Source organism: Budorcas taxicolor, chromosome 5 (genome assembly GCF_023091745.1).
Source record: "Budorcas taxicolor isolate Tak-1 chromosome 5, Takin1.1, whole genome shotgun sequence".
Taxonomy (NCBI): Eukaryota; Metazoa; Chordata; class Mammalia; order Artiodactyla; family Bovidae; genus Budorcas; species Budorcas taxicolor.
The window spans coordinates 113,956,334-113,973,923 of NC_068914.1; the positions used below are offsets into that span (position 1 = coordinate 113,956,334).

Here is a 17,590-nt window from a genome sequence, read left to right on the forward strand (position 1 = left end):
TATTGAAAAAAAATGTACATGTGCAAGAAAGGGAGCCAAAGGTGTAATTAAGGAAGTGAGATAAAAACTTCATTCACAAGGACAGTATCCATTAACTAAAAAGTGATAATTACTATTGCCTCCCATAGTAAAAGTAGGAAAAAAAAACCCCAAAGTGTATAGGTATCATATCATATTAAACTAAATGTAATTGAAACCAGCTTCATGGGCATTTATTTATATTTTGCTTTTTATAAAGAGATTTCAAATTTGACCTCCAGAATCCTCTCTAACCTTTCTTAGAAGTGCAGTGTAGAATCCTGGCAGTAAGTCATTAACTGTTTAATGTTTTTGTAAAATACTATTTTTTAATAGGTCTGTCTTCTGGCAGTGACAGCACTGTTTCAACTATTGATTATAATAAGCTGATTTTAGAATTTAATACATCTCTTTCTGTCTTGTGCATATGTATGTGTGTGTGCGCACGTGCACGCACACACACACACATTGCTGTGCACAGAAGGCAAAAGTTTAGAACTATCAGATTTAGGTGGCTGACCTTCAGCTCCAGTTAAGAACTAAAATTAGATCCCTGTGGAATATATATCCAGTGACATCCATCAGAAAAGAGTGTAGGCATAACCCTGAGAAGCCAGGGAGGCATCATTCAAGGGACTTTGCCTTAACTACAAAACTGTTCCCCATTTGAATTTTTATCTTAAAAATTCATGTGACTTTTTGTATTGTGAGTTGTAACACATTTGTTTATTTTCATGTAGAAACACTTCCCTATTTCCACCCTTGATAAATCTTTTAGTTAAAGAGGATGCACAAGGATTGTCCTGTGACTTTAAGTATCTCTGGCATTGTGCCAGATCTCCCGGATGAATGTGCCTATTTTAAGAGCAGGGTTCTCTCCCATCACTATAGGAACACTGGTTGATTGCAGTGAGAGCATAAATCAAGCATGTGGCTAACATTGCAGACATAATGGACTAGAAGGTGGGGGTGGGATGGGGAATCCACTCTTATTAAAGAGAAAATATTTAATTCTATTAAGGAGAATGGATAGGTATTTCAGCACACAATAGAAGACCAGAAACAGTAAATAATAATAAGAACCATGTTTAAGGACTTGTCTGTTGAAGGAGAAAAAATAATCAGTCCTTAGTAATTCCTTTCACAGACCTAGCTTATCCCAGAATTGCTTTGAATGTTGTAACATTCATTTTTTATTTATTTTGTCACCAGATACCAGTAGAATGAAAAGAGAGTAGGACTGGGAGTCAAATAATAATCTTAGTCCCCTTTTCCATTGTAGCTTTCTGTGCTGCTTAAGCAAATTCATTTAGCTTCCTTGGGAGTCAGTTTTCATTATCTATAAAATAAATCCCCTGATCCTGAGTATGGGCTTCCTAGTTGGCTCAATGGGTAAAGAATCCACCTGCAATGCAGGAGATATAGGTTCCATTCTTGGGTTGGGAAGATCCCCTGGAGGAGGGCATGGTCACCCACTCCACTGTTCTTACCTGGATAATCCCATGGACAGAGGAGCCTGGTGGGCTTCAGTCCAGAGGGTCTCAAAGAGTTGGACATGACTGGGCACACACACACAATCCTGAATATGTTATTAAGTATTATTTTCTAAAAGGATTCTATGGTCAAATAAATAAGGGAAGTATCAGCTTAAAAAACATGTTTCTTTTCCACAGTTCATCTGAGAATCTTAAATATTTTAATAAGCCTTATAAATTTCCCAGATTTATTCTTTAACAAAACCCATTTTTTTAATAGAACCTTTTGCACTGCTAGTGTTTATTGATGTTAAGTAGTCATTATAGCCCTTTATAACTCTTAATATTCTGATTCTAGAAATTATACTCATTTTGTTTGGCTCTTCAACTGTTTTCTAGCCTGTAGTTATCATAGGGTTACTGCCAAGTTGAACTCGGTGCCTCTGCTGTGTGTGTACTCTGCCCCTCTTTCCAAGTTGAACTGAAAAGTTATTGCATTTTCCTGTTTCTTATAAATAAAACAGACATTAGGTTAGTCCTTGTCTTTTGCAGTGTTCACTTTCTCTGTTCACTGCCATTTCATTTTTGATTTGGTTGTTCAGTCATTGGCCCATTTTTAGAGGTCTTGTTCTTAGAAATGTACAATTTTGTCTCTTACTGTGTACAATCCTCTCATTTAATAAGCAGCACTGTAATATATAGGGTATTATCCCCATTTCACATGTAATGAACCTTATGCTCAGAAAAAAAACAAATAACTTGCCCAGATCTCACAGCTAATAAAATAGCAAAGTGAAGTCTCTCTGACTTGGCAACTCAAATTTTCTATTATGGCATATACATTATAGTTATAGTGGTAAATTGAGTATTTTATTCTAAGGCAGCACATACATATTATCTTATTTAATTCTCCCAATAGCCCTATGAAGTAGATACTATCATTCCCATTTTATCTTGAATTTAGTAAACAGACATTTGGTGGATTGTTAATGAATGGATAAATAGATGGAACAAATGAATATACAAACCAACCATGGCACAAACAGGCCAAGTTAGTCTGAGTCTTGGTATTAGATATAGAGTAGTTGCTTAGTCATTGAAAATGTTAATTGCTCAGTCATGTCTGACTCTTTGCGACCTCATGGACTATAGCCCACCAGGCTCCTCTGTCCAGGCAAGAATACTGGAGTGGGTAGCCATTCCCTTCTCCAAGGGATCTTCCCAACTCAGGGATTGAACCCACATCTCCTGAATTACAGGCAGAGTCTTTACCATCTGAGTCACCAGGGAGGTACAATATCACTTATGTTACTTATGAAATGATGGTATAAGAAGTTCTATATGGGGCATCATTAGGACATCATATTTCAAAGGTACATTCTTATTTAAATGTAAAGCCAAGTTGTTGCAACAGAGAGACCCCCAATGAAGAAGTGATTTAAGGAATATGGGCATTTATTACCTTTCCAAATAACAGTTCATCGGTGATCAACCATGCAGATAAGTAGCTCTGCTCCATGTGTTGATTCAGTGACCTAGCTTCTTTACAGGTTTGTCAAGTCATATCTTTGCCATTGAACATTGTCTTAGCCTATACTGGGCTGCCACTTCCAGGTACTGGGCTGCCACTTCCAGGTTCTGGGCTGCAGAAGGGGACAAGAAAGGGGAGAAGGCATGCCCACTATTGTAATGACCCAAACCTGAAAAGGGCATACAATGTGTCCTCATATATTCCATTAGCAAGAGTTCAACCATATGGCCATGAAGAAGAGCTGAGGAGTGTAGTGTAACCAGGCAGCCATGAAACTTGCCACAGTTCTGTTACTGTTTAAGAAAGGGAGGATGGATTTTGATGGACATCTATCACTTTTTACCACAGTGCCTAATAATTAAAGCCTTAATAAGTTCCCTGGTGGCTCAGTGGTAAAGAGTCCACCTGCCAAGGAGAAAATGTGGGTTCAGTCCCTGGGTCTAGAAGATCCCCTGGAGAAGGAAATGGCAACCCACTCTAGTATTCTTGGCTGGAAAATCCCATGGACAGAGAGGAGCCTGGTGGGCTATAGTCTATGGGGTCGTAAAAGAGTTGGGCACGATTTAGTGACTGAGCAACAAAAACAAAGTCTGTTTATGAGGCATTATAGTATTTCCTCATTAGTCTGGGATCTGAGTTAATTTTACTGCCTTCATTATATATTTGAAGAAAACATATGGGATAAAATGCATTCTCTAGAGCTGTGCCTTCACATTATTTGTGATGAAGGACCAAGTTTTTTGCTTATTTGTTTTTTAATTTTCCTCTAATTTGTAATAGACCTGTAGTTTTGAAAGTACAATTAAAGTGAATCATTAAATAATTACATTCTTGGATAGCAAAGTCAAATCACATTTCTCAACTTTTTATGTGCTTAGTTGTGTCTGACTCTGTGACCCCATGGACTGTAGCCCACCATGTTCCTCTGTCCATGAGGATCTCCAGGCAAGAATACTGGAGTGGGTTGCCATGCCCTCCTCCAGGAGATCATCCCAACCCAGGAATCAAACCCAGGTCTTCCTCATTGCAGGCAGATTCTGTACCGTCTGAGCCGCCAGAGAAGTCTAAGAATACTGGAGTGGGTAGCCTATCCTTTCTCCAGCAGAACTTCTCAACCCAGGAGTCAAACCAGGGTCTCCTGCATTGCAGGTGGATTATTTACCAGCTGAGCTACCAGGGATGGTCTGATAACAGACAGTTTGTGAACTGGCACCAATCTGCAGACACTTTTGAGTAGTAATATTTGTCTCAAAAGTATTTTCTTACTACCTCTTTGGAGTTGCCAGAGTATAATAGACTAACTATGATGTCTATATTATAAGCAAAGACATTTTCTTTGTGTATATAAAACTTGACTTTTCTCTTTTAAAAATGTTTTTAGAAATAAACTTTTAGGATAGCATGTAAATCATGATGGATACATTATTTGAATGCTCATATATATGTCATAGCCTGTTTTCGCTTGTTTCATAGTTGAAGTTACAGCTAATCCTGGTTTTACAGATTGATAGTGAAAAGCTTACCATTCTGGAGCTGGAAGAAGGTTGCCTGAAAGAGTCTTGATGCACGATACAGAGAAAGAAAATCTAATAAAGTGACATACTGAGGGTCACAGCTAAATGAGAGATAGCATAGTATGATCATGGACTTAAGTGGAAATCACACTGGCGTCAGATGATCTGGATTGAGTCCTAGCCTTCTACTTCTCAGTTAAGTGTTCTTAGGTAGTCATTTAAAGAACCATATAGTCAGTGTTCCAGAGAAGGCAATGGTACCCCACTCCAGTACTCTTGCCTGGAAAATCCCATGGATGGAGGAGCCTGGTAGGCTGCAGTCCATGCTAAGGGTTGGACATGACTGAGCGACTTCGCTTTCACTTTTCACTTTCATGCATTGGAGAAGGAAATGGCAACCCACTCCAGTGTTCTTGCCTGGAGAATCCCAGGGACGGGGGAGCCTGGTGGGCTACCGTCTATGGGGTCGCACAGAGTCGGACACGACTAAAGTGACTTAGCATAGTCAGTGTTCAGTAAGCATTCCTTAGATTGAGGAATGTATATGAAAGTTTTTTGTAAACTATACAGCACTTACGCAAACAATGTTGCTGTTATTATTAAAATTATGAAATCATCCCTTCTGATACTAAGTCCACTGCTTTTCCTGAACTCTGCTATATTTCATGCTAAACACCTGTTGAAAACAGGAGTCATATTTAATATTGCATCAAATTAAAATGCTCAAAAGGGGATAGGCTACCCACTCCAGTATTCTTGGGCTTCCCTTGTGGCTCAGGTGGTAAAGAATCCTCCTGCAATGCAGGGTTCGATCCCTGGGTTGGGAAGATACCTTGGAGAAGGGAAAGGCTACCCACTCCAGTATTCTAGGCTCGAGAATTCCATGGACTGTATAGTCCATGGGGTCTCAAAGAGTTGGACATGACTGAGTGACTTTCACTTTCAAATTAAAATTATGTTTATAAGGACTCTATAGCAATGTGGAAAAAGTAAATTTAAAAGACAGGAAACAAAATTATTTACACATGATGATTGTGATTCTGTAGGCTGAAGTAATGTGCTTGTTACTGATACTTAAGTAGATTGACTAATGATAAATCCTTCTGTCCACCGCATATAAAATATGTTAATACTGCATAGTATAATTATAAATGTATTTTCTATTTTCTTTGATAGTTTAATGCATTTTACATTTTAAAGAACATGCATAAGGAATTTAAACTCTTCAGAAAAGAGAACTTTATTTGAAGTCACATAATTTTTGCTTTTCATATAAAAAGACTTTTTTACACCATAGGACAAACCATCTTACCAGTACAATCACAAGAACAGCGTTTACTGCTTCTCCCATTCCTTCTTAGAAAGGGCAACTATCCGGACAACATTAGTTGACTTCTACTAATGCTTTAAATTCAGGGAACTTCTTAGTATAATCATTTTATATGTTGGGTGCTCATTGTGTTCTTGTTGCTCTGCTGAGGGCTGCAAGGATTATGAAGAAATAAAACACAATAATAGTCACAATTCAAATGTGCTTGTTATGTCCCAGAGACTCTTTCACAACAGCCCTCTGAGATATAAGTGATATTATTCCCATTTTACAAATGAGAAAGTGAGGCTCACAGAAGTAAAAAAAAAATGTCTGAATCATAGTGGTAAAGCTGGCTGTTAAATCCAGGTTTTTCTGATTTAAAAGCCTCTACAGTACATTTTCTTCTCTCATAAAAGAAAGATGTCCTTTCTACCTTCAGAGACCTTTTAGTAGCTGAGGCAAACTCATAAAAAAACAGGAAGAATTCACTAAATACCAATGATTGCTACAAATTTTGGTATGGGCATTACTTGGAGAGGAAGAATGTTGGGGGCTGAAGTAGTAAGGAAAAACTTTATATCAGAAGTTAATTTTAAGCTTAGTTTTGGAGAATGGATAAAACTTAAATAATCAAAGGAGAAGGACTGATGCATATACAAGGGAGATAGCAAGAAAGCAAAAAAAAAAAACGCAAAAAACTCTACATGAAATAATTTGAAATAAATATAATTAGAGAGCAGGGTTTGATAGGGGAGCAGTATGAAAGAGAAGACTCAAAATGTAGGTTCAGTTCAGTTCAGTCGCTCAGTCATGTCCGACTCTTTGCGACCCCATGAATCGCAGCACGCCAGGCCTCCCTGTCCATCACCAACTCCTGGAGTTCACTCAGACTCATGTCCATCGAGTCAGTGATGCCATCCAGCCATCTCATCCTCTGTCGTCCCCTTCTCCTCCTGCCCCCAATCCCTCCCAGCATCAGAGTCTTTTCCAGTGAGTCAACTGTTCACATGAGGTGGCCAAAGTACTGGAGTTTCAGCTTCAGCATCATTCCTTCCAAAGAAATCCCAGGGCTGATCTCCTTCAGAATGGACGGTTGGATCTCCTTGGACTCCAAGGGACTCTCAAGAGTCTTCTCCAACACCACAGTTCAAAAGCATCAATTCTTCAGCGCTCAGCCTTCTTCACAGTCCAACTCTCACATCCATACATGACCACAGGAAAAACCATAGCCTTGACTAGACGGACCTTAGTTGGCAAAGTAATGTCTCTGCTTTTGAATATGCTCTCTAGGTTGGCCATAACTTTCCTTCCAAGGAGTAAGCGTCTTTTAATTTCATGGCTGCAGTCACCATCTGCAGTGATTTTGGAGCCCCCAAAAATAAAGTCTGACACGGTTTCCACTATTTCCCCATCTATTTCCCATGAAGTGATGGGACCGGATGCCATGATCTTCATTTTCTGAATGTTGAGCTTTAAGCCAACTTTTTCACTCTCCACTTTGACTTTCATCAAGAGGCTTTTTAGTTCCTCTTCACTTTCTGCCATAAGGGTGGTGTCATCTGCATATCTGAGGTTATTGATATTTCTCCTGGCAATCTTGATTCCAGCTTGTGTTTCTTCCAGTCCAGCGTTTCTCATGATATACTCTGCATAGAAGTTAAATAAGCAGGGTGACAATATACAGCCTTGACGTACTCCTTTTCCTATTTGGAACCAGTCTGTTGTTCCATGTCCAGTTCTAACTGTTACTTCCTGACCTGCATACAGATTTCTCAAGGAGGATCATAAATCCTAAGCTGAGGATTTGAGATCTTTACCTTATAACAATATATAAATGATAACCAGTACTGAACACTTAATGCTTTCCAAGCACTGTTCTAAGTACTCTACATATGTGATTTCATTTAGTAACTTTCCAAGATCACACCATTAGAAGAGAGTAGAGTCAGCCTTTAAACACAAATTTAAATCCAGAACCCCTGCTCTTAATCACAACACTGTTCTAGTTCTGGAGTCTATGATAAGTTGAACAAGTTTCAGGCCTAGGACCACTGATCTTAAGCAAGTAATACACTTTACACCTCAAGTGATTTTTAACATTTACGAAAAGTAGTGTGACCAGATAATGACATCCCATCCCTATTCCTGCCACTCTGATACGTCTAGGACAGTTGAGAAGTTACGGTGTTTATGCCAATGGCTTTCAGCTCTGCCTACTTTCTGTGCTTATCTGGTCAGTTACTCTCAGTTAACCCCTGGTCCCCAACATCCAAGTTATATCAGTCCATTGTTAGTTGTAGTTCATTGGTTCCTAGAGTGTGACTCTAGGAACTGACAGCAACAGCATCAACTGGGAACTTGTTAAGAGTCCCAATTCTGGCCTCATTCCAGACTGACTAAATCAGAAACTCTGATTCAATCTGTGTTTCAACAATCCTCACCTAGAGATTATGATACTAAGTGAAATAAGTCCAAAAGAGAATGACAAATACCATATGGTATCACTTATATGTGGAATCTAAAATATGACACAAGTGAACATATCTGTGAAACAAAAAGACTCAGACATAGAGAACAGACTTGTGGTTCGCCATGGAGGAGGGTGAGTAGGAAAGCGAAGGACTGAGAGTCTGGGACAAACTATTATATATGAATGGATAAACAACAAGGTCCTGTTATACGGCACAGAGTCCTATAGTTAGTATCCTGTGATAAACCATACGGAAGAGAACATGCAAAAGAATATGTACATATATATGTATAACTGAATCACTTTGCTGTACTGTAGATATTAACACAAGACTGTAAATCAACTCTACTTCAATAAAATTAACAACAACAACAAATAATTCTTTTAAGAGATTATGATGCATGCTGAAAACCATTACTATAGTATACTCTAGGGTTTCCATTAGGGAGCAAGCTACCAAAAATTTTTTGACAAAACATGGTATTAACATTGAGAATCTCAATCTTGAGTCTCTGCCGCTGGGTCTTACAGCCTAACTCTATGGAAATAGCCATGGCTACTAAGCTAGTGGGGGGTTCCCAGATGGCTCAGTGGTAAAGAATCCACCTGCCAATACAGGAGATGTGGGTTCGATCCCTGGGTCAGGAACATCCCCTGGAGAAGGAAATGGCAAGCCACTTCAGTGTTCTTGCTGGGATAATACCATTCACAGTGGGCTACAGTTCATGGGGTTGCAGAGAATCTGACACGACTGAGCACGTGCACTGCAACCTAATGAGCATTTTAAAAGGGCTTTTTGTCAGCCCCTCTGAAGTAATTATACTTTATGAGCATACCTAAGCTTTGCTTTATGACTTTAGTTCATTCCTGAAAACGTTACCTCTTAGTGAAAAGATTTTAAAGCAGAAGATATTTCCATCAATTTTAATGGAAAAAAATTATGTGTTTCATGGTTATCTAAGATACCAAAATAGTTTTCAGATTACAAAATATATCAGTTGAACCATGATAACAAGTTTGTGTAAATAAATACTTAGAAAGTTAATAAAAACAGTTTGTACTTAAAATGTTATGTAATGATGATTTATTGTACTTGCAAAAAGAGGAAGAGAAGACTTGATAGTGAGAGGAGGCTGGTGGTGGAGGAATACAAAGGAATTATTCTTTGGAAGGGGTTGGAGAGTCAGGTAGTAAACTTTAAAGCAGATAATCTTTGGGAGTATGTGGGTATCTTGCACTTAAAAACAGCTATAGCACACCTGGGCCTGCCAGTGGGATACAGATGAAAGGAGTGAAATGCCCCAACATCCATCTCACTCTATAAGGAACTAAGTGCTTATTGAAACTAAGTGCTGTATAGAAGGAGAGCAGATGGAGCAGCTGGGGAATCTTTTGTTCCCTTCAGTCTTCAAATTAAGCCTTAGAAAAAGAGTGGAGTCCTGACTGGTGGAAATGGGGACAGGGTAGGCCATGCTGAGGTAATGGTGGGAGAAGGTTCAGGACATATTGTCAGGGGACTGGGAGTCCGTTTGGAGCACTTGGAAAGGAAAGAAAAGGGAGGGTGTATGTATGTGACAGAGATATAGGAAAGGGGACACTGAGCTTATTTCAGCTGCATTCTGTGGGCAGCAGGGAGCAATGGAAAGCATTTGAAGAGAGCAAGGCATGTTTTTGAAGGAGTAAAATCAACTGAAAAAAACAGTTATAGTACAGGAAAATACCATTAAGGCAAAATAAAGAAACAAGAGCACCTTTGAAACAGAAGTCTTTCATGCACTCAACAGATGGGGGAATCATAAGGAATGCTACCTCTTCAGTGTTCTTACTTGTGGTTCATATGCAAAGAAAAACTTCTGATTCATCCAAATGCGGTACATGGTTTAATTTTTCTTTATAATATTCTCTAAATAGAAATAATTGTATTGAGTAGAGCAATGAATGTGTCTGTTAAATATAACTTCTTATATTTTGAGTACGTCTTTGATTTTTTTTTAAAGTTGTAATACAAAAGGGGAGGGGTTCATTGTCCAAGAAGTGGTTATTACTTTTCAAGAGACAGTATAACAAAAAGCTACCTAACAGTTGTCATGTGAGGCAAGTCTGTGATGAGAAATGACATGTCTAAAAACAACTGATTGAAAACTATGCTTGAAACAGTGTTGGTTGTGGATTTCCTACAAGCCTTTAGGTGAGGCAGTTTTTAACTCTAAATTTTGTAGGCCTCTCTAATCTCTTTTATGTAGCCTTCTTATGTCCCAGAGTTTTAACAGTCCATTCGGTTTATAGCCTTGGCTATTTGTATTCATACTTTGCTCTTTTTTTCCTTGAATCTGACAGTGGAGGAAGAAAGAAGTCATTCCTACCCACAGACTTGGAGCGCGGGGAGGAGATTTTATTGTTGTTTTTGGTTTAGAAAGAAAAGAACTAAAGATTTCTGTGTTTTATTAGATATGTAGAACTCCAAATTCATGTATATAATATTTTATGATACCTTATTTATTATGTATTTCTTAAACAGGAATGTAGATAATTCCTTCTTGGTTAAAATTATATGGGAGCAAAGGTTATTTAACTCCACCACCCAGGAATATAGCATGTAGGAAACAGTGTGTAAAAGATATTTTTTTTCTTTGTCTTGGATGTGAAAAATCTGAAATTGGAGAAATTTTCCAGTTTTATGTATTTTTGATAATGGGCATATTATACTTTCCTCTATCCCAAAACAGCATTCATGAAAAAAAATGCTTTTATGATGATATTAAAATATTAAGTAGAAGTCCCTTCTAGTTAATCAGGTATGTTAAGGGATAGAGTTAACAATGTAGTGAAGTTTTTTTTAGCTTGCTAGGTTAATTTTTTTTCCACCTCCATCTAGAGAACATAGTACATTTAAAATTGACATTTCCATAGCTGTTTGACTCTGATGTACTGAGAAGATGCACATGGCCTAAAATTTCTGCCAAGATCATAATTCTTGACCCACAGATAGCCTCTTTTAGTTAAAGTCTGATGACAGAGTAATAGAAACTTTGTAAAACCTTGTATTGGTGATAGTTGTTGCTTTTGTTTTTATAAAATGTAATGGGTATAGAAATGGTTGGCAGTGGAATGGTTATACCTGCTTTTCCTCATACAAGGTTTGAGGTTCAGAGACCCAGATCTGCAGTTTATGGAGAAGAAAACTGGACATTGACTTTTAAGAGAATTATCAGTGGTTCTTAAATTTGGCAATGACAGAAAAAACTTTTTCAAAAATTCAAGATAGAGTACACTTGGGTCCAAATAAAGAATTGTTTCTGAGATAGTGGTAGCAAGATTTAGAACCAGGACTGCTAGTATATTTGTGTAATCTGTGCCCTACTCCAAGAGAACAAAGGAAAGCTAAGATCCTGCCCACACTTTGAGCTTCCTAAGCCATATGTCCTGGCACAGGGCTGTGTGGAGGAAGAGGGCTTTTTTGGTAATTTGACCACCCAGTAGGAACACTGTCTGCAGTTAGCGTGGAGAGGGCCACCTTTTTGCAATTGACTGAAAGGAATCACATATGCTAGCTGAGCCCTCTTTGCAACCCAGTACTTGAAATAATTGTTAGCAATGTTGTCAGCAAAAGATCTTCTCTGGGGTCATTTGATAATTAAATGTTATTACATATTAGCTAAAGAGAGTTCTAAGGTTTATATAACATGGGACTACTGCCCATAGTACTATAAATTCGGAAAACATTAGCAAGGCTGAAACTGGGCATAAATGTAGGCTTCTTTAAGTCTTTTTTATAAGAGCCTATACTTGTGGCCAAATGCGAACCAATTCTCAAGGCATTAATTTTTATTTCCAGGAGGGGAATAGCTATGATTCAGACGATTACCTTCCATCCTCATAGTATATGTAGTCTGATGTTAAAAATTCTTGAGAACAAACTTATATAAGATATTTGAAACTCATCTGTATAAAGTCACTAATTCTCTTTGAAACTAAGAATATTAGGCTGGAAGTTAGGAAACCCATACTGTTATTCTTGCTACCCCACTAATTCATTCTGGCCTCATACAAGTAGCTTAACCTTTCTGGCCCTCAATTTCCAAATCTGTAAAATGAAAGAAGTGCACCAAATATAAGGTCTCTTTCAGTTCTAACATTCTGTGACTTTAAAAAGGTAAAAATCTTTTCTAGCCAGATCTTGAACTGCAATTTAATACACTGATAGAGAAACAGTCCATTTTAAATCACTTAAGCCAAATAACCATATTTTTCATACTCATTCTTGTTTTTCAGAAACTCTGTGAAGGCATATTTAAAATCCTTTTAAAGGACATCCCAACAACATGTCAAGTGTCCTGCCTGGAAGTTCTCCGCATTCTCTCCAGAGACAAAAAGGTTTTAGTTCCTGTAACAACCAAGGAAAATATGCAGATACTGCTGCGACTAGCCAAGCTAAATGAGTCGGATGATTCTTTGGAGAAGGTGTCAGAGTTCCCAGTTATTGTGGAGTCATTAAAATGTCTTTGTAACATAGTGTTCAACAGTCAGATGGCACAGCAGCTCAGTCTGGAACTTAACCTTGCTGCAAAGCTCTGTAACCTCCTGAGAAAGTGCAAGGACCGAAAGTTTATCAATGACATTAAGTGCTTTGACTTGCGGTTGCTCTTCGTCCTGTCACTTTTGCACACCGACATCAGGTCACAATTGCGCTATGAGCTCCAAGGACTACCGCTGCTAACCCAGATCTTGGAAAGTGCCTTTAGCATCAAGTGGACCGATGAATATGAATCGGCCATAGACCATAATGGACCTCCTCTCTCACCTCAGGAGACAGACTGTGCCATTGAGGCCCTTAAAGCTCTCTTCAATGTGACGGTAGACAGTTGGAAGGTGCATAAAGAGGTAAGGTCAAGAAGAGTATTCTCGTCTGCTTGGAATTTCATTGATTTGGGAGCTGCCTGAAACAAAGGAATGCTAAACAGGGAAATGGAAGAAGTTTCCAATTCCCACATTAATCAGTTATATGACTCAGGATACATTTCTTAACTATTTGTAACTCTTACTCTTTCCATCTGTGTGACACTTATCAGAAGAATAGGGTGAGGATGGACTGCTGTTTGTAAGGTGCCAAGTATAGTTCCTTTTTGAGTTGTACTATCATGTGTCTTTTTTTTTTTAAGTGCCTCTTTCAGAAACAAGGTTTAAATTATTATAAGAGTTGATGGGAAACAAAACAATAATTCATAAAGGTATAGGCATGTTCATTGCCTCTGTTTTAAAGAAACATTGAGATATTTATGCCAGTTGAAATCAGTCAGTCAGAATGGATATCTGCTCAGAAGAGTAAAAGACACTGTGTTTATCACCTGTCATACCAGTCTCCTGATGTGTTACTCTATCAGAATTATAGGATACAGCTAGGATATATGCTGATACACCAGTATAATTACACCAGAATATGGGAAGGTTATTTTAAACCACTTGATTTATTTCTAGACTAAGATCCTTTTCCGTGGCTTGGACCGTCCAGCAACCCAAAGTGAGGCAGATTTGATAGTTTATATTTGAGTACCACAAGAACAATATGCTGAATGAGAAGATTAGTTTAAGAAAGTCAACTATTTTCAGTGAAGAGGACAAACCTTTTCCCTTGATTCTACAATCTTAATATTTCACATTTACCCTCACTCTTTAACCTTAAGTAACTCATAAAATATAGTCTCTTACAAAAAGAAAGAAAAGAAGTATTTTGGTGCCAGAGCAAATTATCTTTTTTGACAGTTGACTTTAGGACTTAAGTTAACATTTTCCCGTGTCTATTTGAGGCAGTTCTCACCATGAATAAAGGTCTGTTTTTGCCAGCACCTTAGTTTGAAAGGATTATCTCAGTGTGGTGCTATAGGAGCAGTATGCAGGCATCTGAGTTTTAAAGTGCAAATAGGTCTATATTTTGAAACCAAATATTTGAAGATCAGTCCTAACAGCTGTTTTAGATGACTGTAGTATGGTTAGTTTTTCCTGGGACTTGGCAGAAAAAGATGCAGAAAGCCCACATGCTCCATTTGTGCTTTGAAACCAAATATTTGGAAGTATTTAAAATGTTATGTCTCTATGCTTATTTGGTACCTTCTATGGTTATTTTTCTTATACTGTTTGCTTTGGTGTTTTTAAGTTCTCCATTTAGTTGCAAGAGCTTTTCTGAGACTGTTGGTTTGCCATTGTTGGAGGCCCTGTTATTTAAATTGTGTCCAAAATAGTAGCTCAGACCCTTTCAGATTCCTGACAGAAAGGATTTATAGTTCAGCGGCTGCACATCAGCATATGTATGGAATGATGTGTAATAAATAACAGTATACTGAGATTAGCCCTAATTAGTGTGCTTCAGTTATAATTAATAGCAGGGCTGGAAGAGGCTTTAGAAAATGTTGAAGTGGCAAATGCTTACTCTGTATTATAGACTGTTTATTTTTCAAAAGATACATGATAAAGAATCAGTAGTCCTGAAGTGGACATCTCAACAAATCCCTTGTGAGTCATGGATCACTGGATACAACCTTTGTAAAATGTACATAGTTAATATGCCTCTGGGCTATTTTGAAATTATCAGAAGTTGTAAACAGTATTAACAACAGAGTCTTGAGTCTGGAAAAGGTTGGGCTTCCCAGGTGGCCCTAGTGGTAAAGAACCCACCTGCCAATGCACAAGACTTAAGAGACCCAGGTTTGATACCTGGGTTAGGAAGATCCCCTGGAGGAGAGCATGGAAACCCACTCCAGTATTCTTGCCTGGAGAATTGGACTACTAGTGGGCTACAGTCCATAGGGTTGCAAAGAGTTGGACACGACTGAAGTGACTTTGCACGCACGCATGCATGGGAAAGGTTAATTTAAACCATTTGAGTCTCCATAAGTCTCTAAATTCAAATTTTAGCAAGCATTTAGTCAGTCAACAAATATTTATGAACAATTGCCAGGTATTACCCAGGCATTGTGAAATATATTGGCGAATAGTACTAAAGCAAACTTCAGTTCTATTGGTGAGACAGATAATTAGTAAGCAAATATGTAATTTAAATTGTGTTAAGTGCTAGGAAAGAAACAGTACAATGATGGAGAATATTTACTATAGTTAGAAAAGACCTCTGAAAGTCTCTCCTGAGATCTGAAGACTGAGAATGATTCAGCCTTCTAAAGAATGAGGGGAGGAAACCTTTCTCAGAGATTGAACAGCATGTGAAGAGACACAGAAATCAGAGTATAGAATACTTTTTATTGAGGTGTCTACAACTTGACTATGATGCTTTGGATGTGGCCAACAAAATTGGGATCATCTAAACTGAGTTGGGCTTCCTTGGTGGCTCAGACAGTAAAGAATCTGCCTGCAGTGCAGGAGACCTAGGTTTGATTCCTGGGTCGGGAAGATCCTCTGGAGGAGGATGTATTACTGGCAACCCATTCCAGTATTCTTGCCTGGAGAATTCCATGGACAGAGGAGCCTGGCGGGCTACAGTCCGTGAGCTCACAGAGTTGGACACAACTGAGAGACTAATACACTACAACTTGGCATAAAGAAAATCTGTAGTAAGGGTGCAGAGAAACTCTTCCTCTTGTCAGGAAGAGTTCATTTACCTGAATTTTAATATCTACTTGATTGTCAGATTAAAGACATCTTTCTCCAGGTGAGCAATCATCTAAAGAATTGTTAATACTTTAAAATACCAACTGAAAAAATAAATAAATAAAATAAAATAAAATACCAACTGAAATAAAGGGATGGGAAAGCTGACTGTATGGAAGAATCCAACTTTAAAATACATATTTAAAAATAATATTTTCCTTATTCTGAAAGGGAATACTTGCTAAATAATACTTCAAAGATCTAAGGGAAAAAGCATATGAGCAAGAAGAAAGTACAAATTACCTGTAAACCCACCACTCAAAGATAAGCCTTATTTGCATTTTGCTGTATATCTTTCTAATCATTCTTCATTGTATAATATATAAACATATATATATACTTTTTTTTTTAAACAAAAATGCAGTCATTTTATCATCTTGCTTTTTTTCTTTTCCACAATAAATGTTCTTGAAGAGTAGTAGATTACATGATGTGTTCCTTGAAGCCATAAAGTTCCTAGGAGTGACCTCTGAGGTTGAGTGGACAGTGTTTCAGTTTCCCACCCTTTCTTTAAAAAAAAGCACCTTTGATTGTTGCTGTTGCTATTGTTATTTTTCTTTAAATTTAGGTTATAACTAGACTTCATTTGGGATATAGAGTTCTGCATCCAAAAAAAATAAATTTTAATAACCACTTTCTTTTCATATTTGTTAAAGATAATAAATCTTTATGAAAGAACAAAAGTGAAAGTTGCTCAGCCGTGTCCGACTCTTTGTGACCCCGTGGACTATACAGTTCATGGAATTCTCCAGGCCAGAATACTGAAGTGGGTAGCCTTTCCCTTCTCCAGAGGATGTTCCCAACCCAGGGATTGAACCCAGGTCTCCTGCACTGCAGGCGGATTCTTTACCAGCTGAGCCACCAGGGAAGCCCTTACGAAAGAACACTCACAAGTATATGTGTAAAAATACTTATAAGTATTCCTTCATAAGGATCCATCCACCTTTACCAAATGCCCTATGTGTAAGAATTTGGGTTTTTTGCAATTGTTTGCTACTTTAAATAGTAATACAGTGAATTTTCTTACAAAGTCTTTGTAGATAAATTCCTGAAATTCCTGTGCCAAAGGATTTTTCAAAACTTTAGGGTTTTTTGTATGTATCATATGTATTTAAATGTATATGTATTACCAGATATTGACCTTCAGAATAATAGTACTAGTTTATACCTTTTAAAACCTAAGCATTTCACTTTTTAAAATCTTTACCTATTTTACAACTCAGTTGTCACAAAAAAATATGTTTGGTTTTGGTTTTAACTGTTCCAGTAGGTATTTTTATGACTGTTCATTTACAGTTCACAAAAACAGAAAATTAAATTTCTCTTGAGGTTTAGCAAATTAGTGGAATTTGTTCATTTTAGATTCATGCCTCAATATTACTATCTGGAAGCCAATGCTATCAGTAGAATTTGGAGATTCTTTTCCATTCATTAGGAAATGTAGCTAGCCTTATTTCCACGTGTGGTGTCTGTCTGTCTCCCTGCCTTTCTCCCTGTCTCTTTCTCTCTCCCTTTGCTGATAGTAGTGTATTTTAAAAGGTCAAATGGTCAAGTGATTCCTTTTATAGGACCCAAAGTCAATTCTGGAAAAGTTCATGGAAATGATCCTATCTT

General features: G+C 37.7%; 1 protein-coding gene across 2 annotated transcripts in view; it reads left to right on the forward strand.

The window, feature by feature from the left end:
* RIC8B (RIC8 guanine nucleotide exchange factor B) overlaps positions 1-17,590 on the forward strand; it is a 101,899-nt gene that overhangs the window by 25,229 nt on the left and 59,080 nt on the right. For both annotated transcript variants that reach the window (XM_052640074.1, XM_052640075.1), the window contains exon 3: positions 12,593-13,201. In XM_052640074.1, the coding sequence (XP_052496034.1) occupies positions 12,593-13,201 (609 nt within the window). The remainder of the gene's footprint in view (positions 1-12,592; positions 13,202-17,590) is intronic.